General features: G+C 56.4%; 2 protein-coding genes across 2 annotated transcripts in view; one reads left to right on the forward strand and one right to left on the reverse strand.

The window, feature by feature from the left end:
• ALPK3 (alpha kinase 3) overlaps positions 1–5,997 on the forward strand; it is a gene marked incomplete at its 5' end in the record, with an annotated part of 33,833 nt that extends 27,836 nt beyond the window's left edge. The window contains 8 exon segments of the mRNA XM_084293627.1: positions 769–916; positions 2,367–2,494; positions 2,767–2,802; positions 2,910–3,184; positions 3,521–3,609; positions 3,817–4,034; positions 4,235–4,283; positions 4,389–5,997. Of these exon segments, the coding sequence (XP_084149753.1) occupies positions 769–916; positions 2,367–2,494; positions 2,767–2,802; positions 2,910–3,184; positions 3,521–3,609; positions 3,817–4,034; positions 4,235–4,283; positions 4,389–4,710 (1,265 nt within the window). The 3' untranslated portion in view covers positions 4,711–5,997.
• A 146-nt stretch (positions 5,998–6,143) lies between these two features.
• Positions 6,144–16,146, reverse strand: LOC311213556 (sodium/nucleoside cotransporter 1-like). The gene is made up of 16 exons (XM_084293628.1): positions 14,169–16,146; positions 13,995–14,095; positions 13,779–13,870; positions 13,157–13,346; positions 12,659–12,800; positions 11,781–11,894; positions 11,311–11,388; positions 10,913–10,993; positions 10,475–10,555; positions 10,216–10,341; positions 8,871–9,001; positions 8,495–8,663; positions 7,726–8,314; positions 7,299–7,397; positions 6,842–6,953; positions 6,144–6,551 (listed from the first exon to the last, which is right to left on the reverse strand). The coding sequence occupies exons 1-16, from the start codon at positions 14,250–14,252 to the stop codon at positions 6,434–6,436; spliced, it is 2,307 nt and encodes a 768-aa protein (XP_084149754.1). The 5' UTR covers positions 14,253–16,146; the 3' UTR covers positions 6,144–6,433.
• Positions 16,147–24,717: the final 8,571 nt, after the last annotated feature.

Here is a 24,717-nt window from a genome sequence, read left to right on the forward strand (position 1 = left end):
AGCACAAGAGATGCACAAGCACATCTGCTGTAGATAAACTGCTGGCGTCCACCATTCCCTACCACAGTTAGCACAGAGGAGGCAGAGGAAGGCCAGAGACAGTAGCGCTGAGAATGGCTGTCTCCACAGCCTGGACTTCCCAACCCAAGGGAATGATAGAACTAACTCTCTTGTTTTTGGCCAGCATGCCCTGTTCCTCATGGTGCCTCGTGCTGCTCAGGGCTCCAGTGGGTGTAAGCAGGGTAAGCACACACCTTTTCCACCTCTGTGGTCAATGCTGATGTGTTTCCTGGTGGCAATGACTTAGAAAAGGCTTAATGCTGGTGTTGAGGTGCTTGCAGGAGCCAGGTGATAGCCTCACTGAAATCAGCACTCGTAGAATCTGAATCACTTAGGTTGGAAAAGACCTCTAAAATCATAAAGTCCAGTTCTTGCAAAAGTAGGGCTAACCTTACTGAATGCCTACCATAGTAGATATGTTTCCTCCTACATTGCCTACTGTTCTTCTGCTTTGCCTCTGGCCGAGCCCCACTAGGCACTGCAGTGCTGTGCCGTTGAGAACATTTGTACCTCTTACTTCCCATTGTATTTAGAGCTCTGAGACCTTCTCTGGGAAGGCAACGTTGTACCAGGTGGCACTGTGCTGATGTACTTGTGATACCCACCACCTAAGTCCAACGCAGCAGCACTGGGGTAGGCTGGCCTGTCCCCAGAGCTGCATCCAGCATTGTGTGTCTCACCATCAATCTCTTTGCACCCTGTCCTTAGCTCCACAGGTGATTCGTAAGATCAGGGCTGAACAATTTTCCGATGCATCAGGAAACCTGAAACTTTGGTGCCAGTTCTTCAATATTTTGAGTGATTCTAAGCTGATGTGGTACAAGGACGAGATCCCTGTAGCAGAAGCACAAAGGAGGTAACCTGCTAGCTCCACGTCATTGTAGTCCCTGTGCATAGCCCTGGGTTCATGTGTTAAATCCAGCTCTGGCCACTGTTTACTGTGGTAAAGATGCCCATTTTCTTAAGGCTGCATGGGAAGCTCATTGCATGGCACGGTACGTTGTGAACATCATTTGCTCAGTGCCCTGGGAGGGAGGATTGCTCGGACAGGGAATTGCTGCCCTACTTGTCCTACTGATGCTTCATCTAGAGTCTGGCTCAACGGCTGATGCTTTGATTCATGGAGCCCAGGGGAGGGCAGGGGCTGATCCAGACCTTGGAGAGGGCAGGGAAAGTGTTGTGCCCGTCTCAGAGCTTGAAAGCTGGGAGCAAACTACAGAACTGGGACCCCAACTGATACAGGGGAGGGCTGGTAGCTGTGCTGGGAGGGCCTGCACACTGCACTTCCATGCAATCAACACTGGCAAGCACCAAAGGAGAAAAAAGTAGCTCTGGTTTTGCTCTCTCTATCCCTTGGCACTGCCCTTGCACAGGAAAAAAACTTGTGTGTGGCTTGTATCTGGGATGCTCTTTAGGGTGTGTTACGGAGAACAGCTTGTGCTCAAGCCCAGGTGAGCTCTAGCTTGTGTGGGAACATCATCCACATTGGATGAGATTTGCCTGATGCCTCTAAGAGTCGTGTGAGTGAGGATCCTTTAAAATGGGCAGGCAGAAAGAGATGCTTCTGGGGCACCAGTGATGTCCTGTGGCAAATACTTGAGCTGAGGCAGGTGGACTAGGAGTGTCCATTTCCTTCTAGCTGAACAGTGTGGCCAGCTGAGCCGTGGGTCTCGGGAGGAAGATCCCTCCTTCCTCTGCAACCTGTCATCCCCTTGCCAGTTCACACTGGCCATGCAAGGCAGAAATTGGCTTTTGGTTCCTGTGGGGACTGGTCTGCCTGGCGTGCTGCCACCTTGGCCAGGAGATGCCAGCCCAAAGCTTGGTTCTGCAGGTTCATGATTTATTGGTTCCTTGGAAAGGGAGAGTCTGCAGGATGGGGAGTAGTGTTTGCCTTCACTCCTGAATGGCTGAAAATGTAGGAGGAAGCTGAACACCTCTGTGTTTGACTTCCAGCTATCTCACCCAGACAAGCATTTATTAGTCAGCTAAAGCCCTGACCAAGCCAGACTCAGAGGCAACCACCTTTATCAACATGTAGCCCAACCCTGGCCAGAGTTTGCAGGGCTTGCCTGGGAGATGTGCACGTCCGTGAGTATGAAGGGCCAGCCTCCTGTTGCCATGAGGTGCCAGGGGAGCAGCTAGGATGCTCCTGCCTTCCTGCATGCCCACCAGCTGGCTTCCTTTCCAGCCCTCTGCCCTCCCTCCAAAGCCAGCACGGTGCCCACTGCAGCGCCCTGGCTGGTGACAGGGCTCCAGGTGTCCCCATGCACTGCCCGAGGCTGACACCTTGCTCTGATTTCTTCCAGTGCTGGTGATGAGGGCCAGGCAGCCTTGGCCATCGTGCAGGCATCCCAGAAGGACTGCGGAGTCTACCGCTGTGTGATCAGCAATGAGTACGGCACTGACTCCACTGATTTCCTGCTCAGCCCAGAAGGTGAGGAGCCTTCAGCAGCCTGGTGGGCTCTTACAGCTGCCAGGGTGTGCGGTGGGGTGGCACGGCGAGCCACAGGGAGGGTTTGGTGCTGGGCTGCAGAGAGGGAGCTCTGCAAGCTGCCTTGGCAAAGTGCATCTGCCTCCATGTGCTGCCTCTGTGAGCAAATCATGCCTTCCTCCTTGCCATCCCCCCATGTGGAAGTGCGTGGGCCCTGAGGCAGGATGGGATCCTGGCTGAACCCTGACTCCTCTCCTGCTTTGTGTCTCCTCCAGTGCTGTCAGGATTCATCTTGCGGGAAGAGATCGAAGGTAAGGGTGATGTGCTGACAAGCTGCTGCCCCCACCTCCCTGCCGCGCTGTGGTGTGGGCAGGACGTGCCCGCGTGGTCCCTTCTCACCAGCTCTTCCCTCCACCAGTCGGCGAGGAGATCGAGATGACGCCCATGGTGTTCGCAAAGGGCTTGGCTGATGCAGGCTACTGGGGGGATAAGTTCTTTGGGCGTGTGGTGAGTGAGGACATGGAAGTGGGTGCTGGCTTCCTGCGCAAGGCCTGCCGTGCCAGAGCCATCTACGGCCTAGAGCCCATCTTCGAGTCCGGCCACACCTGCGTCATCAAAGTGCACAATTTTATTGTCTTTGGGACCAAGAATGAGAACAGCCTCATTGAGAAGAACTATGATATCACCATACAGGTGAGCATTGCAGGCTGGCATTTGTGGGGAGACCCCACTTTTTCCCCTCTGTTGGCACCACGGTCCCCAGCGCTATGCCTGCTTTCTTTATTTCCTTCCAGTTTTTGAATGCTTTGGATGGGTCAAGCCATATCCCTGTGGGCTTCAGCCCTTCTCTCTGAGCAATGCAGAGCTGCTCAGAGCTTTCCTGTCACCTGTCCTTTGACTGCTGGGATAGGGGAACAACTGGGAGTGGGCCCAAGGGATGCTTTTCCAGGAGGGGGGTCCCAGGGCTTTGTTGCAGGCTGATTGGCACAAGGAGGGACAGGGCCCTGACTCTCCTGCTTGAATCTCCAGGAATGCAAAATCCAGAACTCTAGCCGTGAGTACTGCAAGATCTTTGCTGCTGAGGCACGAGCCGTCCCTGATTTTGGAGCAGTGCCTGAGTAAGTAGGGTGCTGCAGCCCCTTGGGCTTGACGGTGGGGCAGAGCTCCTTGGGAGACGGTGGGAGGGTTCTCCATGGGGCACCGGGGACATACCAGAGGGCAGCAACTTCTTCTCCTACACTCAAACAGAAGAGATTTGGGGGGAAGGCAAAAGCCAGAGACTGATGTGTGGATCTGCATTTGCTGAGCTGTGTGTTACCACACAGGATAATTCCTCTGTACCTGATTTACCGACCGGCCAACAACATCCCTTACGCCACGATGGAGGAGGACCTGGGTGGGCCCTGTGAGCAGTACTGTGTCACCGAGAGAGATGGCAGCTTGGTGGCACGAGGCACCTCGGAGATTGTGCTCAAATGCTGTGCCTTCCAGCACTGGGTATACCAGTGGACGAATGGAAACATCCTTGTGACTGACATGGAAGGTAAAGGGATATTCCCACCCAATTCCCATGGCCCTTCACCACTTGTGTGCTTGCAAAAGGAGGAGAACTACCCCCAGCCTTGCCCTCCTGACTGTTTCCCTATGTGCCTTGGAGCCCTGCTTAAAGGGTGATGAGCTGCCTTTGGCTCCGGTGCCCATCCTTGCCTGGGCAGGGGCTGGTTGTCCTCCCTTTCCTTGCAGGCGTGGGCTGGAAGATGACCAACGTGCGGATAGCTACCAACCTCAAAGGGTGAGTGACACTCCAGATGTGGGGTGGCATGGGGCATGATAGTAAGCGCCATCCGGTGGGACGTCTCCGAGCACGAGGTGAGGCTGAGTGTGGCTGTGTTGGCAGGTACCAGGGGCTGAAGGAAAGCTGCTTCCCCTCCCTGTTGGAGCAATTCGCGGCCACTCACCAGTGCAACCATTACTGCAGCATCCTGGGCCTGAAGACTCTGGAGCCAGCCAAACCCAAGGGCTCCAAGAGCCCCTCCACAGGCAGGAAATCAGCCCAGTCCAGCCCCCAGCTTCCGAAGAAGGGGATGGCGAGTCCCCAGGGCACCCGGAAGGCTACTGTGAGCCCCAGGAGCTCCCGGAGAGCAGTGGAAGCAGGGGAGGCCCAAGCAGCCTCCAAACTCAGGTCTGGAGAGGGCAGCGGGTCTGGTTGCCCACAGTAGCTGGAGCTGCAGCCGTGGGGACCCCCGCTCCGCCCACCAGCCCAAGCAGCCGGAGGGCAGCGTGCGACCACGTGCTGCAGCTGCTCTCATCCCTTTGCTCCTGCCCCGGCTCCTCACGTTTGTGTTGTGTGGTGTGTGCTAGCGCAAGCCACTCAACTGGCTTCGCAGCAGGGCCGGCACAGCTGAGGGCATTGCGGCTCCCACCCGTGGGCCCCCTCTCACAGACCTCTCTGCAGAAGATGCGTGGGGCCATGCACGCCCCTGCGCCGGGACTTGGTTTCCACTCCTGCCTCGTTCCATCTGGCTTGTTTGAACTGGTGCATTCAAGACGTGGGCCGTCAGACCAGCTCCCTCGGGCTTTGCTTATGCTGTGCCCCATTCCTGGCAGTGCTCCCCTGAGCTGACCAGGAGTGTAGGCTCTCCTCCTGGCTCCCAGCTCTTTTCTGCTCCCCCAGCACATGTCACCACTCCTCTCCCTCTTCATGTCCTCCGTAAAGCCCAGACAGTGCTCAGTGTCAGGGGTGTGAACCAAACCAGAGCCCAACCGGTCCTTTGCATGCTGATTTAAATTGTTTTGCTGCAGCGGGGTTTAGCGGTGAGCTGCAGCACTTGTGCTTGCCTGCTGCTATTGCTTGGGGCTCTGGGGTGCGGGCCAGCCCCGTGGCGGGGTGCTGGTGTCGGTGCCAGCAGCCGCACGGGGTGGGAGCTGCACCCCTCTCCTGGCTTCCATGGCTGGGTGGATGCTGAGGGCGGTGGTGCTGCTACAGGTAAGGATGCTCTACCTCAGATGGGGCGCCCAGGAGCGGGGCATTGCTGGCCACGTGTGGTTAGTGTCACCCCCGCTTGGCGCAGTTACCCCAGTGGCAGCGTCTGCCCCTGTCCCTGCTGCCCTGGTGCCACACAGAGGCCAGTTCTGAGCCCCAGGGCCACCTGCTCTGGCCATGGTGGGAGGCATCGACGGGTGGGCAGCGGTGCTCCTGCTGCGAAGTAAAGCCCCCCACAGTGGGACAAGACTCCTTGGTCTCATCCCATCACCTTCCCTAGGGCTCTGGAGAGGCGTGCTGGGTGACAGTGCTGCCACACCTAAGCATGGGGAGGGCGGTGGCACCCGAAACGGTGACTCGCTGCAGCCTGGCAGAGGAGAGAAGGGGCTGGGCTGGGAGCAGGGGTGTGCCCCGGTGCCCTGGTGCTGTCGTCAGATCATTGTAAAATAATGGTGTACATACATGGCCGCCTTGGCAAATGGGTGTGCTCGAGTGCAATAAAGTGAGAAGGACTGGCCTGTTCCCCGGCGCTGTGGTCGCTATGGAAAAGATGAACCCAAGCATGGCGGGACGGGGAGGCTTGTCTGGGGAAGGCAGGAAACAGCTTCAGCCGACAGCTTTACCCCATCCACGCTGGCTGTGGGGAGAGGAGAGGGGCTGGGCCCTGAAGCTGGCACCTGGTGGAGGCTCAATTTGCAAGGTTTGCAGCAAAAAACAGCTATGGCGAGCTTCAGTCATGGGATACATACAGCCTGAGGTTTATTTTGGAGCAGTTCCCCTGTGTCCAAGGAGCCAACACCCAGGGCTGCGGGTTGCAAGGTGCATGATGCTGTCTTTCATCACTGGAGTGGACAGGACCAGACACACACGTCCACACTGTTTTTTTTCGTGCCTCTGGGACCGGTGTGTGCGGACCCTGGTGTTCCTTTGAGCTGGCAGCAGCCTGTGAGTTTCAGGGTTCACCACGCGCAGGATGTGTGGTTGTAGTGCCCACAGCACTGCATCAGCCATAGCTCACTCTCCGCCTGGCCATCCCAGACGCCAGTGAAGGAGAGTGTCCCGTTCTCCAGCATCGTGCTGAAAGGAAAGAGAGGCACGGTCAGGCCTAGAGCCACCCTTCCACCCCCATCCCCAGACTGATGGTTCAGAGGCTCACACTGGGCTCCTCATCCTCCCAGAGAGAGCCAGAGAGCTGGCTTGCTGGGTGCCGACTGTGCCCAGCTGCTGAAGGGCGAAGGAGATGGGACATGCGTGCAAGCTCCACGAGCCAGTCCCATCCCAGCCCTGTCTGCCACCCCCATGCACATGGGTCCCCAGACAAGACCCTACAGCTCCAGACCCTCTCCATGGCCCAGCCGCACACCTACCTAGCGAAGAGTTGCTTGCAGCACGTGTATATGGGGTAGCTGGTAGAGGTGAAGTTGGCAGTGCCGAAGAAGGTCACGCAGTCGCTCACCTCCGTTGGCGTGTACATGAGGCCTGGGGGACAAGGCCTGGTGGTTTGGTCTCTGGGGGACCACACACTCAAATCCCACACCCTGACCATGCATGCACCACATCCTCCCAGCTGGCTGCAGACAGTGGGAGCTCCTCACAATGCCTCAAAGTCCACCCTTGAAATATCCCAACTGCAGCCCAGGTGAGGGTGAGGAGCCCCAGCAGTGCCATGGGATTTGGGGGACCCTGAGAAACTGCCACAGGGGGGAGAGAGCAGAGGGTTTGGAGGCCCTGTCAGAGCCGTGGGGGTGGCCCCCAGCTTTCCCACACCTGCACCAGCATTTGTAGGGGCGTTCAGCCCTTTGCCTGTTCTCCCCAGGGACCTACCTGCCAGGCAGGAGTTGAGCATGGAGACGCAGATGCCGGTGAGCAGGGCTCGCAGCACAACGGAGGCAAAGTCGCTCTTGCGGTGGGGAACAAGGGAGGCTGCGGGGACAAAGCAGAGAGGAGGGCAAGTCAGATCCTTGCTCTGCTTCTGGACCCCGGTTGGGGACACAGAAAGAAGAGACATGTCCCAGGTCCCCATCTGGCTCTGCCATCCAGTGCCCTGCCCAACCATGCTGGTGTAGCATCGTGTTTGGTGGTCCTGGCCACAGCCCAGCCTGTCTGCCCAGCCTGTGGTGAGGGTGGAAGTCCCATTTCTTAGCTGCGTGCTATCAGAGGCTGAACGCTGAGGCTTGAAGGCAGCAAATTCCTGCCGCCCACAGGTCCCATTGCCCCACGCCCAAGCACCCAGGACGTGGGTCACACTCACTCAGGCCTCCCAGCATGATCCCGATGGAGCTGAGGTTGGCAAATCCACAGAGTGCAAAGGTGGTGATGGTCTCGGCACGCTCCTGCAGGGCACAAAGGCAGGGGACAGTCACCCTGACCCAGCCCCACAGCGCCCTGTGCTGAGCTTCATGGTGTAGCTCCCAGCCCAGCCAGCCAGGGTGCAGATAAGTCCCCCCCCCAAATCCTTTCTCCTTCAGTGGGTCCTTCGGGATGACCCCAAACCCAGTAGTGAGTGGACATTCAAGTCTAGTTGGCTGTGGGTGTCCTCCCATCCCCCAAACCATCACCCCCATGCCCTGCCAGGCCCCGTGCCCCGTTTCAGCTGGCTCCATCAGTGCCCTATGCCCAGCGGGGTTGGCAGTTGCCCTCACAGATATCCACTGCTTCTGGCCCCCGTTCCACTCCTCCAGGCCGTCCAGCCGATTCTTCTTGTACATGGCCAGCTGCTGGTACGCCACGAACTCATTCAGGAAGATCTTGGTCCCCAGGAGCTCGGCCACCAGTGGCGAGTCTGCCCAGTCTGCCCCCATGAGAAAGGCCACGGGCATGAGGACGTAGGAGCAGATCATCTGGGAAGAGCGCGCCAGGAGGGAGCACCGCAGAGCTGAGCCCCTGCGTAGCCCCCAGCTTGGGCACCCGCCGCCAGCGTTCACAAAGCACCAGCAAAGTGAACGCTAGGCAAGGGGGGGTCTTGGCAGCCCACTGAGGCAGCGGGTGAAGGTGGGGATGGGCAGGGGATTCGGGGATACCTGAAAGGAGAGGTCTTTGATGTTCACCATCTCCCCGAACCACAGCAAGGCAGCGTTGATGAACTCCAGCACGGCCAAGAAGGCGATGAGGTTGGCCGCGATGTTGGCCACAAGCCCCACCGAGGCAGCAGCCCCACTACTAGCGGCTTCCAGGATGTTCTGCTCTTCCCTGGGAGAAAAAAGACCCAGACAGGCTCACGTGGCCAGGCAACACCACTGTGAGGTTGGTCCTGCTCTGTGGATGTACTGCGCTGTCTGCACACCACAGGGGTCTCCCAACCTTCTGCCACCTGCCATACCCCAATTGCTCCCGCAACTTCCCTGCTGTGGCGGGATGTGTGCAACCCCACCACCCCATCCCGCTGCTCCCACTCACCCGCCGGCGATGTGGACGCTTTCCTTGCCCTTGAACTTGGACTCTTCCACTTCGGGGTAGACCAGTTTGGACATAGCGAGGGCACAGGGCGCAGCCATCACGGAGGCTGCAATCAGTGATGCTGCGTCTATCTGCAACAGGCAGACCATGGGCTCAGGCGCTGCAGCTCCGTGCAGCTCAGGCTGCACAGGGCTGCCCCAGGACATGGCCAGCAAGGGCCAGCAACACCTGGAGCAGTGCCAGGCTTTCTGGTTGCTCAGGGTTGGAAAATGTCTCTGCATTTCCCATCTTGGCCATTGAGGAGGCATAGGTCTGGATGGAGACATTGCTGGAGCCACAACAATCATAACCTCAGATGCTAATCTCTTGCTGTCTGACTTAACCTTGATGATTTTTGTCCCCTCCCTGTCCCTTTCTGTCATTATCATTATCAGAGCAATAAGTTGTGCAACATTGTGAACTTCCACCCCCACTGAACAGCCGAGCTCCCAGCAGGAGCAGAGTATTACCGTAACAGCCTCATCTCACCCCTCCCCTGCCCTCTGCGCAGCAATTTATAATTTCTCTGTCCTTTCACCCGTGGCTCCCTCCTTAAGTAGCCTAATTAATGTTTAAATAGCAGTAGCTCAGCCAGAAGGTCAAGGGGAAGGTTTATTCCCCAGTACAGAGCACTGATGAGGCCACATCTGGACACCACGTCCATCTCTGAGACAATGATGAACTGGGGAGAGCATTCCTGGCTGTGGCACGGGACAGCCGAGGAGATGCTGGAGGAGCTGGGCTTGTTCAGCTGGGAGAAAGGAGGGCTGAGCGGGGGGGAGCTGCAGTCCCCAGATACTTAAAAGGGGGCTGAAGGGAAGACACTTCCCAGAGGTCCCTGGTGAAAGGCTGAGAAGCACAGTACAGGTTACAGTGGAGGAATTCCTGCTGGACATGAGGAAAAAATTGTTCCCAGTGAATTGGGGCTTCTGGGGCAGACCAGAGAGGTGGGGAGGATCTCCACCATGGAGATGTTCACCGCTAACCTGGATGAGCATCCCGCTCAGGCTCTGCCATTACCCAGTCTGGGCAAGAGGGTGGACCAGAGACCTCCAAAGGGGTCTTCCAGGCTAAATCATTCCCTGACTCAATAAGATCTACCCTGATTGCTGTGGAAGGGTCCCTGGCAGAGCTCTGGGGTTTTGGCAAGGCCAGCAGAGGTGAGGTGAGACTGGGCATGGAGACCCCTGGCCCGTTATGGAAGAGGACCACAGTAGGTCCTTTTCCCCCACAAGCTGAGGGCAGTTCTGGCATGTCAGAACCCCTGAGCAGGGAAAACGTGGCTTATATCTGGCCATGCACTCACCCCAAAAGATATATAGGCTCCCATCACGCTGCCTGCAATGGTGGAAAAGCCCCCAGTCATCACAGCATGGATTTCTGAATAGGTCATGTCCGCAAGGTACGGGCGGATGAGCAGTGGGGCTTCAGTCTGTGTGAAAGAAAAGCCTCTGTTGTCACCATGCAGGGCTGTAGGTCTCCTGGGAAGGAAGGAGAAGACCCTTCCTCTGGGGCAGCCTCAGCTGCAAGGACTGAGGGGCTGGATCTCCTCCCCAGAGCCTTACCTGTCCCACAAAAATGTTCCCTGCCACACTCAGGGTCTCAGTAGGGGTGGTGCCCATTGAGAACTGAAGCAGCCAGGAGATCTGGGGACAGACAAGGCCACAGTGTCCCCAAAGGCTCCTGACACCCCACCACCCACCCTGTGAAGCAGAGCACTATCTGGTCCTCCAGCCTGCCCTTGCCAAGCAGCATGGTGGTGGTCTCCAGAAGTGCCCAAAGACCAGGTAGCACCATCAACCCCAGGGCTGGGCTTTCTCAGGAAGATGTGCATGAAAGAGGGGTCACGATAGACGTGTCTATCATTTTAGCAGAACAAGTCAAACCAAATTAGTACCATCCCAATTTTCCAGGGACATCCATCAACTTTTCATTGGGGCTGCAGAAACCACCTGGTCCTTCTCCTTTCCACCACCATCACAGAGCTAGACACAAGGCCCTACCTTCAGGATGAGCCACTGCATGGCACCGAGGTAATAGAGGATGGACATCACACAGCTGAAGAAAACAACGATGGGCAGAGTCTGCAGACAAGACACCAGGGTGCAGGATTAAAGGGGAGTTGAGCAGCACATCTAAGTACACTTGGGGACCAGGCTCCCCTGCCACATGGGCTGGGCATGGTGTTGCATATCCAGCCCACACTATTGGGGTGCCACAACACTGGGCGAGCCCAGCAGGAGGGACAGGAACCCGTATAAATTCCCCATGGCTCTGAGGAGGTCCATGGATGGGCACAAAGCTAAGGGAGACCCATCCTTGAGCTGGTTGAGCTCTGGACAAGGCCAGAAGAAAACCAGGCTCTGCCTCTCCCTCCCCACATCCCGTTCCCCAAGCTGACCTGAAAGGCAAAGACTTCTTCAACGAGCGTGTTCCCAAAGACAAAGACGGAGCCAGCTTTGGTGTAGCCCAGGAAGATCTGCAATTGAGGACGTCATAGGGTAAGAGGGAGATCTCCATGAGCTCTTCCCCTGACATCTGTCTTCTGCCTAGCAGGTGACTGCCCCTCAATCCCACAGCCAGATTCATTGCCCCAGCAGATAAAGACCCCGTGATACCTAGGCTGGGGATAGTGGTGGGGTGTCCCTGAGGCACGGGGCACTACTCCAGCCTGCAAGGGACACTGTGCCAAAGGGCCTGGGCTGTGCCACAAAACCAGGAAAGAGCTGGCTTTTCTCCAGTCTCAACAAGAATGCTGGCGTGCATTCCCTGCCTCTCCTCCAGCCCATGCCACGCTCGGCTCTACTTACTGGTCGCAATGGGAGCTACCTGGAGGGCTTAAGCATGGGACAGGGTGAGCAGAAACAGTACCTGGATCTGGTCACCCAGCCACCGGAAAGCTTGGATGCCAGGGGTTGTTCGGAGGATGAAGAGGCCAATTAAGAATTCCAAGGCAATACCCCAGAAAACAGCTCTCCAGGACACCTGGGGACCAAGAGTAGAATGAGGACCAAAGCGTTACCAAAGCCTACAGACTTACCTCTCTGGCTTCCTGCCCTTTCAGTGGCTCTTGGGTGGTGGTCAGGGGGATGCTATTTGTCAGGAATCCCCTCAGAAACCTACAAACATAGGCTGGTGATAGAGGGAGAAGACAAGTTGGTGGGAGTCAGGAAATGGCTGGTGAAATGCAACCTGCCAGGCTTGCCAGGGAGGAGAAGGGCGGTGGAGACCTTCTTGTGGTAGTACAGACCCCCTAGAGCAAAATTGCTTGTTCACTAACACTTTGGAGGAAGGGGATGGAGGGATTGCCCAAAACATTGAAAAGGGCTGGGCTGGAAACCCCTGGGACTTCAATCACTTCTGCCCCTCCACCCACAGGCACCTGAAGCTCAGGCATGGCTCTGGTGCTGGGTCTCTGGGTCTGCCCCAGTGTGAAAGACACTGTGGAAAACAGGATAAGGGGACCACGGGGGAGCCCTGGGTCAGGCAGCAGGCAGGAGAGCAGTCTGGTGGCTTTGGGGCTGCAACCATCTAGCCTGGGCTCTGCTCCCCAGGCTGTGGCCAGCTCTGCCCAGGGGCCCTGCTGGGCTTTTGTGTCCTCCAGGGAGCCTAGGGACTTCTCCCCTGCTCCAGCCATGGGCCATCAGGGGATGATAATGGGAAAGAAGCATTTGTTCCCCACATCCTCCTCAGCTCTCAGTGCTGGGTGGCCACCTCTGGTGAGGCCACGCCACACCTGAAACACATACTGCGCTGTGGTGCTTGGAGAAGATGAACAGAAACAGCACAATAAAGCAGAAGCCAGCTAATGAGATGAGCTGCTCTGGGTTTCTGGCGGTGTCCAAAGCCAGCCACGTGACCAGGCCGCCCAGGAGGACCACGCTCAGCAGCCTGCAAAGTAAATCCCAGACTGTCACAGAGAGGAAGCCCCCATGAAGGCAGGAGCTAACTGTGTGGGAGATGTCACCCTACGGGCCGTGCATCTGAGGAAACCCGGGTCTCAGATGCAGATGAGGGGTACAGCTAGCCATCAGGCTACTGAGGTAGAGAGGTGGTGGCAAGCCATTTCTGCCACGGCTTCTACATGGCAGGGCCATGCCTCACCACCCATGAGGTGCCTGCACAACACTAGGGCACATGCCCAGTGCCACCAGCTATCGGTCACGCCAGCCCTGCTCTGGCCGGACAACCACAGGATAGGGGACCCAGGCTCTGGGGAGATGCAGCCCTGTCTCCTCCTCACTCACCATTTCAGCCATCGCCAGGATTTTTGGAAGCATTTCTGAACAGGGCTGAGGAGCTGCAATACCTTTGCCCCACAGTACTTCTTGAAGAGGCTCCATAGCATGAAGAAGACAACCACAGCAGTTATGATGAGTAAGGCAAGGGCTCGCTGGAAGTTGAGCCAACAGGCCGCAATGAGGTAGCACAGGTAGGCTGGAGAAGGCACGTATGGGGTCAGAAACATCAGAACCATAGGGATTCACAATGCTAATTGTGGCAAACAGGTCTGTTTCCTCAAAACATCCTTCCCTGACCACCCCTGAGGCTCTTGTCTATGCATGGGGGGGGGTTAGGTAGCACCACCTGAGCAGCCAGGCTCCTTAGTGACAGCATCTCAGCTGTGTGGGTGCACACAGAGTGAGCAGAGGCAGAGAAAACTCTTTGTGTAGGTGGAGAAAGGGGAGGACAGTGAGATGCGGGGAGCTCTCATGGACAGGAGCAGCGAGGTGAGGAGGACTTGGACAATGGGGCTGGTGAGGATAGACACAACCTCCATGTGGGCAGGGGTGCCTGTTGCTCAGAGGCTGGGGGCACAGCCATCCCAGGGGATATGGAGCTGGGGTCTCAGTGCTGGGAAGTCCTCACCTACTCCAAAGATCCCCCAGAAGACCATCCGCAGTGTCTTGGCATGAGCCTTGCAGAAGCGCTTTGCCTTGGATGCTGGCTGCAGAGCCTTCCTGGGGAGAGTCACACACCAGAGACACGAGAGGTGCAGATTTATCCTGAAGATCAGCCCAATTTCGGACTCACTGTGACCACTGGAAATACTTCACATGCATGAATATACGGGAGTTATCCTACCTGCAGTATGAGGAGACTCTCCCTTTCCCTTCTCCACGCCTTTCCTCCTTGCTCCCACCACGTGGACCATCATGGTTCTCCTCATGGAGTCCCTCCTCACCCTGGAAAACATTGTTAGCTGGAGCACCCCAAGCAGCTCCTGTGGCCCAGTGGGAGAGGAAGGGGGTGATTTACCAGAGATTCAAAAGCTGGGTTGTCTATGCCCTTCTCAAGGCTGTCCAGGGATATCCGGTTTTCTTCCATCTCCAGGTGCGCCATTGCCTCACCGCATTAGAGAAACAGCACGGCGAGGGACCAGCTGCCCAGGGAGAGAAAGCTGGGATCAGCTCTGGGAAGGACAAATATCTGACCCCTGTCGACAGTTTGGGGTCTCTGAGGAGAACACCCTTAGAAGTTAGCATTCAGAGCAGCTCCTGCACCAGCAAAGCACCAGATCATCCCGTGGGGTCCTCAAGCCACAGGGCTGGTGCGCAGGCTTGCTTGTTCTTCTCCTGTAACTATGGGAGGGTCCTTGTTCTTCCATGTTTCCAAACAATTACAGGAGAAAATTTGACCCCAGCAGTGCTGCAGGGAGAGCTAGCACCCCTCCTCCAAGGTGCAGAAGATGTTGGCAAAAATGTTGTGGGGAGTTGCGAAAAATAAGAGTGGTCGCATGTCCCATCAGGAGCTCTTGGAGCACCCATGTCCTTCAGTTGAGGATAAGGAAGGTCTTTTCCTGTCGGTAACTAGTACAGCACAGGAGTGATGGGTAGGAGTAAACTGTGATTTGCATGGGGACCAGTCCTAAAGGAAGATTTTACTGGGAGAACTGGTCCAGCAAAGCTAGAAGAACCAGTGTTCCCACCAGTGCAGGGCTCCTTGCAGCATCTCGTTCAGGCACCCTCCCGCTACCTCTGCCTGGAGAAGGACAGGAGACTCCTCTCTGTGCAGAGGAGTCACAGAAAAGGCGGAGGGTGGCTGCAGGAGCACTCTTGCATGAGGACATAGGGAATGGTGAGGAGCCCTTGCTCTGAAGGTCTGAGTGTCAGGACAGCAAGGACAGGGCAGAGAGGGCAGGCTCACGCTTCCCATGGCACAAGGATCGGGCTCCACCAAGGACAGCAGGCCCCCTCCAGCCCAGGGACCCCCCAGCACCTCCCAGTCCCAGAGTCTGGGGACCCCCTCGGGTCTTCCCCAATGCTCCCAGCCCACCCCCAGAGCCGCAAGGCACTTGCACCCCGAGGCAGGGGGGCTCAGTGACCACCTCCCCTCCAACCCCCCATGGCTCTGCTGCTTTTTATTTTGCTGAGGCCTCCTTGGCCACCCTCCTCCCTGGGGTGGTGCCAGGTGAGCAGGGAGACAATCGACGCCCCCCTCCCATGCCCCCCTGTGCCCCCCATGCGGGGCCACGGTGCTCCCCATGGCCCCTGCCCAGCTGTGGGACCCCACAGCCACACGCAGGGCCCTTGTCCTTGTCCCCCACCCCAGTCCCTGTGCCCACCGGGCCCCAGCGCTCACCCGCCAGCCCCGCAGCTCCGGCCTGGTGCCGTGCAGTTACGGATTAACAGCTCAGTCCAAAGAGTCCAAAATGTCAACCCATAGCGAGCGATAGCTCGATAGCTCGGCTCCTCCCGGGCTCACGCCCTGGCACCCAGCCCTGGCTGCACCATGAGCAGCAAGGGTGCTGGAGGAACACGGCTGCACCCTGAGGGTGCTGGAGGAACACGGCTGCACCCTGAGGGTGCTGGAGGAGCACAGCTGCGGCCTGAGGGTGCTGGAGGAGCACGGCTGCACCGTGTGGGTGCTGGAGGAACACGGCTGCACCGTGTGGGTGCTGGAGGAGCACAGCGGGGCAGCCACGGCTGCACCCAAACCCCAGCGGTGCTCCCATCCCAGCAGGACGCTTTGCGGGAAGCAAGCTGGAAGAAGAAATACCTGGAAAAAAAATAAAATAAATAATAAATCTAAAGGGGTGTTAAGCAGAAGGGGCCCCTCCCGGCCCCGCCCCCCCACGCTTAAGAGGGCGCCCGGCGAGCTGAGCAGGCAGAGCCCCGGTAGCGCGCCGTGATCGTATAGTGGTTAGTACTCTGCGTTGTGGCCGCAGCAACCTCGGTTCGAATCCGAGTCACGGCATCGCCCCGGCGGTACCACGGCACACGGGCTCCGAATTTTTTTCATTTGTTTTTGCCCTTATTCCCCTCCTTCCCCCCACGTCCCATCGCACTCCCCCGTGGCACGGACGCCTCGCGGGCCCGTCCCGCTCGCTTCCACCATTTTCGCTCAGCGCAGCCCCGCGGTGGAAGCGCGGCCTCGGGGGCTGGAGCCAGGACCCCCCCGGACCCCGATCGTGCTCGGCAGCTGCGGCAGGACCCCCGGGAGCCTTCCCCGGCCCCGGCCCGGCCCCGCAGCCCCCGGCGAGGCGGTGGAAGGAGCCGGTGTGGGTAGCGACGGGGTGGGGGGAACGAGCGAAAATTGTGCAAAAACAGGGCTAAAAGTATACAAGGCGACGCAAAGGGCGTGCTAGAGCATGTTGATGAACGAGGGGAGTAAGGACAAAAAAAAAAAAAAAAAATTCAGAGCCCGTGTGCCGTGGTACCGCCGGGGCGATGCCGTGACTCGGATTCGAACCGAGGTTGCTGCGGCCACAACGCAGAGTACTAACCACTATACGATCACGGCGCGCTACCGGGGCTCTGGGCGCCGAGCTCGCCGGGCGCGCTGTTAAGCGCAGGGGGCGCTGAGCTCACGGCGGGGCGGGGCGGGCCGCCGGGCGTTGCCATGGCGACACGGGGAGGGGGAGGAGAGGGGAGGGGGAGGCCCCCTCCTCCGCTCGGCCGTGTGCGCATGCGCGCACCCCGCGGCTCTGCCCTCAATGCTGTGAGGGCCGCTGGTGGTGGTGTTCAAGGAGGCTCTCACGTTGTTTTCGCATCCATAACATCCACCGAGTTCTGGTTGAATTGAATAAAACCCCTCCGTCCGGTTCTGATTGAATTTAATAAGACCCCTCTGTCGAGTTCTGGTTGAATTTAGTAAAATCAAGGCTCACGGCAAAGGAGCTCTGCATCAGCTCCTGTCACTCTGTGCCCATATACCAAAAGGGCTCGGAGGTGTGAAGGGAGGTGGAACGGCCCTTTTGTGCCCCCCCTTTGCCCGTGCCCATCTCCTCCTTCCCTCAGCCTCCACTTTAACATGCCCCAGGCCCTGGTGCCTGTGCTGGTCCCTCAGCAGCACTGTGAACCACTGTGTCTACACATCAAACCTGGGGGCTGGTGCATGAGGGGCTCTCCGGTGGCATCTCTGCCTGCCCCGTGTGTCTGGGTGGCTTTTGGGCACCTCCTGCCCCAGTGCTGCCTCTCAGCTCCCCTTGTCTGCACCCAAAGATTTCCAGTCTGTCCCTCCCGCAGGGCTACAGGGTGCTCCTGCTCATCTGCAGCCACCCTTGTCACCATCTGCATCCTCATGCTGGGCCCGGAGTGGGTGCAGCAATTTCCATGTTGGACCAGCACAGCTGTAGTGGGGAAGAAGCAACCAAAGGAGAAGGTGGGATGCTGTGGAGGTGCAGAGCATCTCTGGCAGGACGTGCTGTTTGCACCTGGTGGGGATGGGGGACCTACAGCAGTGCACGCAGCGAGCAGGGGATTCCTCCTTCCTGAGCGTGGTGTCCACCAAGGTCTTGATCCCAATTCTCAGCCTGAGCTGGGTGCTCTCCCAGCTGCATGCTGGGCGCTGCTCACCCGGCGTGCGTGGTGCTGGTTGCTCTGCAGGCAGGCAGGAGGTGGCGGGGCTCGTGCTTCGGATGCTCGGCCGTCAGAATCACAATGACCTCAGCTGCTGGAACAGACACCACCAAGATAAACACTGTGGTGATAAGGAGGAATCGGCCAAACATGGAAGTGAGCAGGGAGGTGGCGAGTGGATGTGGAGATAAGCACCAGGGATGTGGAGATAAGCATAAGGAGGTGTGAAGCTGCTGCCACCCATCAGTGGCAGTGGTGGCCCTGTCCCAGCACAGCTTCCTGCCCATGGGATGCCTTCCCTGGTGGGATTTGGATGTGAGCACTCCTAATAAAATCATGCCGAGTTTTCAGGGCCTCAACAGTTTTTTTTACTGTGTGTTTTTGTCCACAGGATGTTGCTGATCTCCCTGATCTGTCCTGCCAAGGCATTAAGGGAAAAGGGGTGTGTGGTATGGGGGGACTGTCTATCTGCTGGGTGACCTGGTCCCTCTGGCCTCTGCTCAGCACCTGGGCAGCATGCTTGCTCCAGGCAGGCTCCTGAGCTCTGCCCATCCTCTGTGTCCCTTGGTGGCTTTCCTCCAAGCCATCTGATGCCTGTGGGTTGTGTTGGATAGGATTTTAGAGGTGCCTTCAATGTCGAAAAGCTGGTGCAGCCAGGCAGAGCACTGCCGGGCCCAGACGTTGCCACTCCATGGCACAAACATAAATCTTCCAGCTGGCACAGGAACAAAAGCAATTCATCACCGTACGGCTGTCTCAGCTGCTGTGCCCCTAGAGCGGCCTCTCCAGCTGCTCCCTCACTGGGGCAGCCCCCACCTGCTTTCCCCACCTCGGGGAGGCAGAGCCTTCCCCACCGCTGCCTCTCTCAGTCCTCATCCTTCCTCAGATCCCTAAAACATCCCCAGGAGTGATGTTGGTGCCCAGGGGAGCAGGAGGGGTGGGCAGCGCTGCAAGGAAGAACTCCAGTTTTCCCGGTGATATAGAACCGTGCACTGATGCAGGCCATCACTATCGTACTCACAGGCCATAAATGCAGCTTAAAATTTGCTCGGCTGCTGAAAGCCCCCCCCCCTTTCCTGAGGAAATCAGAGCATCTCCACTGACTGATATCATCTAGTCCTATATTCCGTATTCATATTCCTAACAGACACTGCCAGACCAATGCAGGGTGCAGCAGCAAGGAGAAAGGTCTGGGATGATTTTGGAGGCAAAGGTTAAGGTGGGATTTGGCAGGTGAAGGAAAGCACCTCTGTGAGCTGTGTGAGCGGTACAAGCATCCTGACGTGGTTCTGTCCCCACCATCCAACTCCCCATCTTTTTCTAGCTCGTAAGATGCGTGCCGAGAACTGAAGGAGAAGGACTCAGGCTTTTCTTGATAGGAATTTTCAGCTGTGGTTTCCTTGAGAGGCCTTACGAGCCCACAACAGTGCATAAGATATTCTTCTGGGTCTTCTCCTGACCCTGACTAAAAAGAGCTTTTTCCAGTTTAACAGTGCTACATAGGGCAGGCAAACAGGCTACATCAGACCGATTTTGTGCTTTGCTCTGTTCTGGGATCTCCTTCCTTGGCTCTGATCTTCAGAGATCAAGGCAAATGGCCCCCAAAATGCATGGAGTAGGGATTCCCCAAAGCTGTTGCTTCTGACCTGCAGGGAGCACAAAGCTCCTTGAGCCCTTTTGCAGTGGGTCCAGCCTCCGGCGGGAGCTGGGATGTGGTGACAACATCACAAGGGAAGGCAAGCTGCCCCACAGCCCCACAGAAATGCTGTCCTGTGTCCGTATGTGCCCTGCCTGGTTCCAGCTGCCAGCCTGAGCTCTCAATCTGCCTTTGTCTGCACCACAAGCGGAGCCTCCTCCTGCAGCAGGGATTTACAGCCTGCACACAGCCACCTCTCAACCCTTCTTTGTGATGCTGAGCGGGCAGAAAACAGGCAGGCAGAACTGCCAGGCAGCCGGCCCAGTCCTCCTCTCCTCACCACTTGCACTCCCCTCTGAATTCACCTTCATTTTCTACCTCCTACCCCTTTTGGAGACGTGGGGCTGGGCTGGTGGCAAAACCACCTGTATGGGGGAATGGCCCCTGGTTTGTTCCTGTGCACCGTTTCCATCCTCCTGATGGCTGGTGACAGCCCTTTTAAGAGATACAGGGGGGATACCAGGGTGGTTCGCAGCCCGTAGGCGATGTAAAGCCAGTGAGAGCACCTGTCTGGGGAAGGACTCAGCCCTGTGAGCATGGCCATCGCAGCTGGATTAATCAAACCCACCATTAACACTTTCCTGGGGGGCACAGGTCCCCTGCCAGCCCCCAAGCACTGGCCTCCAAGCAGCACGTCACTTTGATTGACCTGCAGATGCTTGGCTCCTTAGTTTGCCCTGCCTCAGATCGATGAGTGCAGGCGGCTCCAATCAATTCCACTTTACTGCTTGCTATCGGGTTCAGATCTGCACTCTCCCAGCTGGTCCCAGCTTCCTTTGTTTGCTCAGGAGAGGAATTTGGGTAGCTCACCCCATTTGGAAGCTGCTGTGCCCTTGCAAGGCCAAGCCCCACAGACGCAGATGTTCCTCCCTGCCCTCCCCACTGGCCCTCGGGACCCAGTGCTGAAGGGGGTGAATTTGTGCTGTGACTTGGAGCCCTGAAAGCATCAGCCTGGCTGGGGAGCCTGAAAGCAGGTAGCTGGATGAGGCCATGAGATCTGCATAATATTATATGGTTGTTGCCACCAAGCCGGCATCTGGCATGAGGTTTCCCTGTCACGAGCCTGGTTTTGCTGGGGAAATACCAAAGGCAGCTGCAGAGAGGTCCTGTGGCTTGGCTCGCCATCCCCAGGAGCACCGAATGTGGCTGCAACTCTCAGGGGCTTGAGCCCATGCACAGTCATTTTAAAGGAAAAAAAAAAAAATAAAGCCCAAAGAGTTTGCACAAGGGATGTTTGGAAATTTCCCTCAATCCCGTACCTGGCATTTGTGGTGAGAGAGGCACTGTGCATAAGTCCTGAAGTCATTTTTCTCTCATCTCTGTCACCCAGCTCTCTTGTTGGCCAGTTTCCAGGGTGCAGCGCCTGGATTTGTGGAAATGAAGCTCCCACGGCTCTCCACACCTTGTCAAGTGTTAATGAAATAATGGATCACAGCAAGGAGCAGTTGTGATGCTCACGGCCACGGATGTGCGGGGGGCTGTCGGTGCTGAGAGCAGAGGCAGAGAAGGCGCTTGGTGCCGCTGGGGCCAGACCAATGCATTTCACAGGCAGATGTCTGTCAACAAGTTGTCGACTCTTCTTTTGGTCAATTAACATGGTTTCAATTATATTATCAACTGCATAACAATTTATTTGACAGAAAGGTTGGGGAGATGTGAAAAACATCTGCCAGAATTTGCCCTGCTTGGTAAAAGAGCATGCTTTGGGCATACCCAGCCTGTCTGGACACAGCAACCAAGCGGCCCAAACACACTTACTTACCCGGGTCTGCATCACTTGTACATGCAGAGATGTCCTAGCTAATGATGCTTGGGAGGAGAAAAATGTCACATCGTATAAAGGACTTGGCATGGGCCCCTGTTCTCCATTGCCTTCCCCATGCAAATCGCTCAGTTTGGGCTCTCACCACCCCTGTGGAACTCAGTGCAGTGCACTGGGGCGAGCAGAGGCTGCAGAGCACCCTGTGCAGAACATCCCTTCTGTGCCAGCTCACTCCCTGCCCTCCCTGGGCACCCTTAATAATTTACATTTAATAATTTAAAGCAATATATATATATGTATATATTTTTATATATAAAGCGCCTATCACTGTGTTGATAAACACTCTTTGGAACCACTCCAATGGCAGGGGTAAGAACAGAGTTGGCCTGAGGAGTACCTCAGCACTTCTGTTTCCAACCAGTTCTTAAGGCTGGACTCTTTTCAAGTTTCAGAGACAGAAATACATGTCAGTTATAAATATATCATGCCAGTTTGGCGGGAGGTGGGGGCAAATTTAGAATGGGTAAAGGGGAGGGAGAAAGGACAAAGGCCTCTTACATTTCCAGTACTGCAAACAACAGTTTTGACCTCACGCAATGAGTCAGTGGACTTTTAAATAGTCTTATCCAAACAAAATCTATTCTAAAATCTCTCCTCTAAATACAAAGACTTTCTTTCTGTGGATTTGAAGGATTTCTTTCCGTGGATGTGTCTGGTCTTGTTCCTAAACCACGCAGCATCTGCAGCAGCCCATGGAGGGAGGGTCACTGTGCACAGTCTCCTCCTCGTGTTTCTCTCTCAACTACCTCTCTCTCCCCACTCAGCCAAACCATGCAGCTCTCTGCCCTGTGCCCCTGCTCGTCTCATTTCCATGCCAAAGTCCCAGTCCATCACACACCCCATGTGCAGAAACCTTAGCTCATCCTGTCACCCTTCTCTGCACATTTTCCTGTTCTGCTGCGTCCTTGGGATGGGGGGAGCAGGACCACACATAGCCCTTCAGCATGGGTAGCTGGGACTGCCCCAGAGGATGGTGGCACCTCTGATGTTGTCTCTACCTTTTCCTAACCTTTCCTATCAGTTTTGATTGAGAAGTTTTGCAGTTCTGGCCTCTGCTGATTGCTGAGGGTACATTTTCACAGATGTCAGTACTTCTGGTCTCAGAACCCATTCCTTTAGATACCTAGGCCAGGCTTGGTTTCTCCATGTGTGCCACATCGCTGGCACTGGCTTTCATCTTGTTTAATTGCCAGGTTGCTCAGGCTCTTAAAAGTCCTCCTGCAATTCTTAGCACTCATCCACAGTATCCATAATAATTCACTATTATTAGCAGATTTTGTCACTTCTCCACTGATCTCTCATCAAACAATCAGCTTGTAGAAATGCAGGTGACCTCTCAGTTGGACCTCCCTCAGGTGCCCACTGCTTTTTCCATGAAAGCCACCAGCTTTGGAAGAAAGAAACTCCCTTTAAAAGAGCTGTGCTGACTCTTTCCCAGGATGTCATATTTATCCATCTGTCCCCTAACGATGCCAGTTTCCTACTCCTTATGCCAGTTTTTGTTCATTTGCAGAGAACAGATGTGTCATTTATCAGTCCGTGGCTCCCTGGCTGCCTCCTTGGAAGCATTTTTAGCATCACAGTCTCCACCTCCCAGTCCTCATGTCCCCTGCTGTGCCCAGACCTCAGGGGAAGCTGTGCATGGCCAGCAGCTGTAGCATCCTCTTGGTCCATCTTAGTTTGTGTAGGGTGCTCCCACGGAGAGAAGGGGCTGCAGATGCTACAGGCATTTCTAAGCTCCCAGAGAAGGCTGGGTGGTTTTTATTCAAAGCTGCTGAAGAAGCACCTGAAGATTCAAGGGGCTGCACGCCAGGGGAGATATTGGTGTCAGGGGTAGCAGCTGACCCAGTACCTGACTCAGGTGACATGGTAGCGAGTGTCAAATGTCCAATTCAGCCCCCACTTCAACTGTGGGTGAATCTTCTTCTGGCACCTCCTCCAGAGCATGCAGGAGCAGAGACATCACCTGAGTCACCAAAATCCACAGTCATGAGTAGGGTACCAAACCCAAGAGGACGGATGAGGGCTGAGGACACATGCAGCTCTCCACAGGGCTGGAATGAGCCTGGAATACTTTGCCTGGCTTTTTCTTCCTGGCTCTTGCTCCAACCTGCCTGGGAAGTGTTTACCCAGGAGAGAGGGCCATGCTGTGAGCTCCAACCCAACGACAACAGAGAAGAGCTCCTGGACCCTCCTGAGATGGAGGTAGATGGTGCAAGATACAGGCTGGCAGCAGAGCTCCTGCAGGCGGACATCCTTCCCTGAGGTCCATACAGGCCACTGCAGGCAGCCTTCTGTCTCACGCATTCATGCAGCCTGTAAGTGGGCCAAAAATCACTTCTTCACAGCCAGGGCATTTTCTCCTCCCAGCTACAAATAGTGGCCCCACCGCCATCCTTCCCTGGGGCTAAGGGGGCCGAGGGCAGCACAAGCATCCCGCTGGGGGCCACTTGCCACGACTGCACAGGAAAGCAGATGAAATGTTGAGTCTGGCACACAAGTGTGCTCCCTGGTCCTCTCCCATCTGCCAGTCCCCACACGAGCAATGCTACGTGACAGCCATCTGTCACGCCAATGTGCCCGGCCGTGGGGACTTGCAGGCAGAATGGCATCGGGGCCACGGATGTGGCACCAGAGCCAGCCTCTACGGTGCAGGCATCAAGCCCGGGTTCCAACATGCATCAGAGACGACGGATATTAACAGTTGGGGATTGGAGCAACACCAGCTGCAGCGAGAGACGCAGATGGAGCTCGGCTTTGGCAGTGCGAATGCAGAAATCTGTCGCTGCTTCTTCAAACCTGAAATGTGCTGCTGTGAATGGAGAGATGTCGCTAGTGTCTCGTCGCGACTGCAGAAAAGATATGAGCAGCACATGCCTGTGCTGAGCCTTGCGGGGTATAAAAAGTGCACTTGGTCAGCCCCTGACTGCCCTTTAAATCTCTCCAAGCACAAAGATGCCTCCCAAGGGGGCTCTCACCCTTCACCCTGCTGCCCTGTGTTGCTGTCTGGGCGGTCTGGGCTCTTCCCTTAGGAAAGGGAACATAACGTCATGCTCAAATCTGAAGGCTCAGCTGTGTCTTGGGATATTCCTCCTTGATGCCCCTCCAGGTGAGAGCAGGATGCCCCACAGGGCTGAGACACGAGAATGGGCCTGCCTTGTGCCCGGTGGCCACCTGCCAAAAGGTATTTGGAAGAAAATCAGCCCCGGCAAATGGTGAGGAGGTGCTGGAGCCATCGGTGTGCTCAGACTGCAGACCTTCCACCCCTAGCATGGCCACAATGCAGCTCACCAAGCAGGGAGCGATGGGAGGGATGCAACAGCCCGGGATGGGAGGGAAGGACCTCTGCAATTCCTCCAGAATGTCCGTAATTAAAAAAAAAAAAAAAAAAAAAAACATCATAGAGAGCTAGATCCCTCCTTGGTCACCTCTCAGGGGATGCGGAGCATGTGTTTTCCAGGCCTGAGGATTTACGAGAGCCGTCGCTGA

The sequence above is a fragment of the Netta rufina genome, assembly GCF_964035555.1.
Source record: "Netta rufina genome assembly, chromosome: 11".
NCBI lineage: Eukaryota > Metazoa > Chordata > Aves > Anseriformes > Anatidae > Netta > Netta rufina.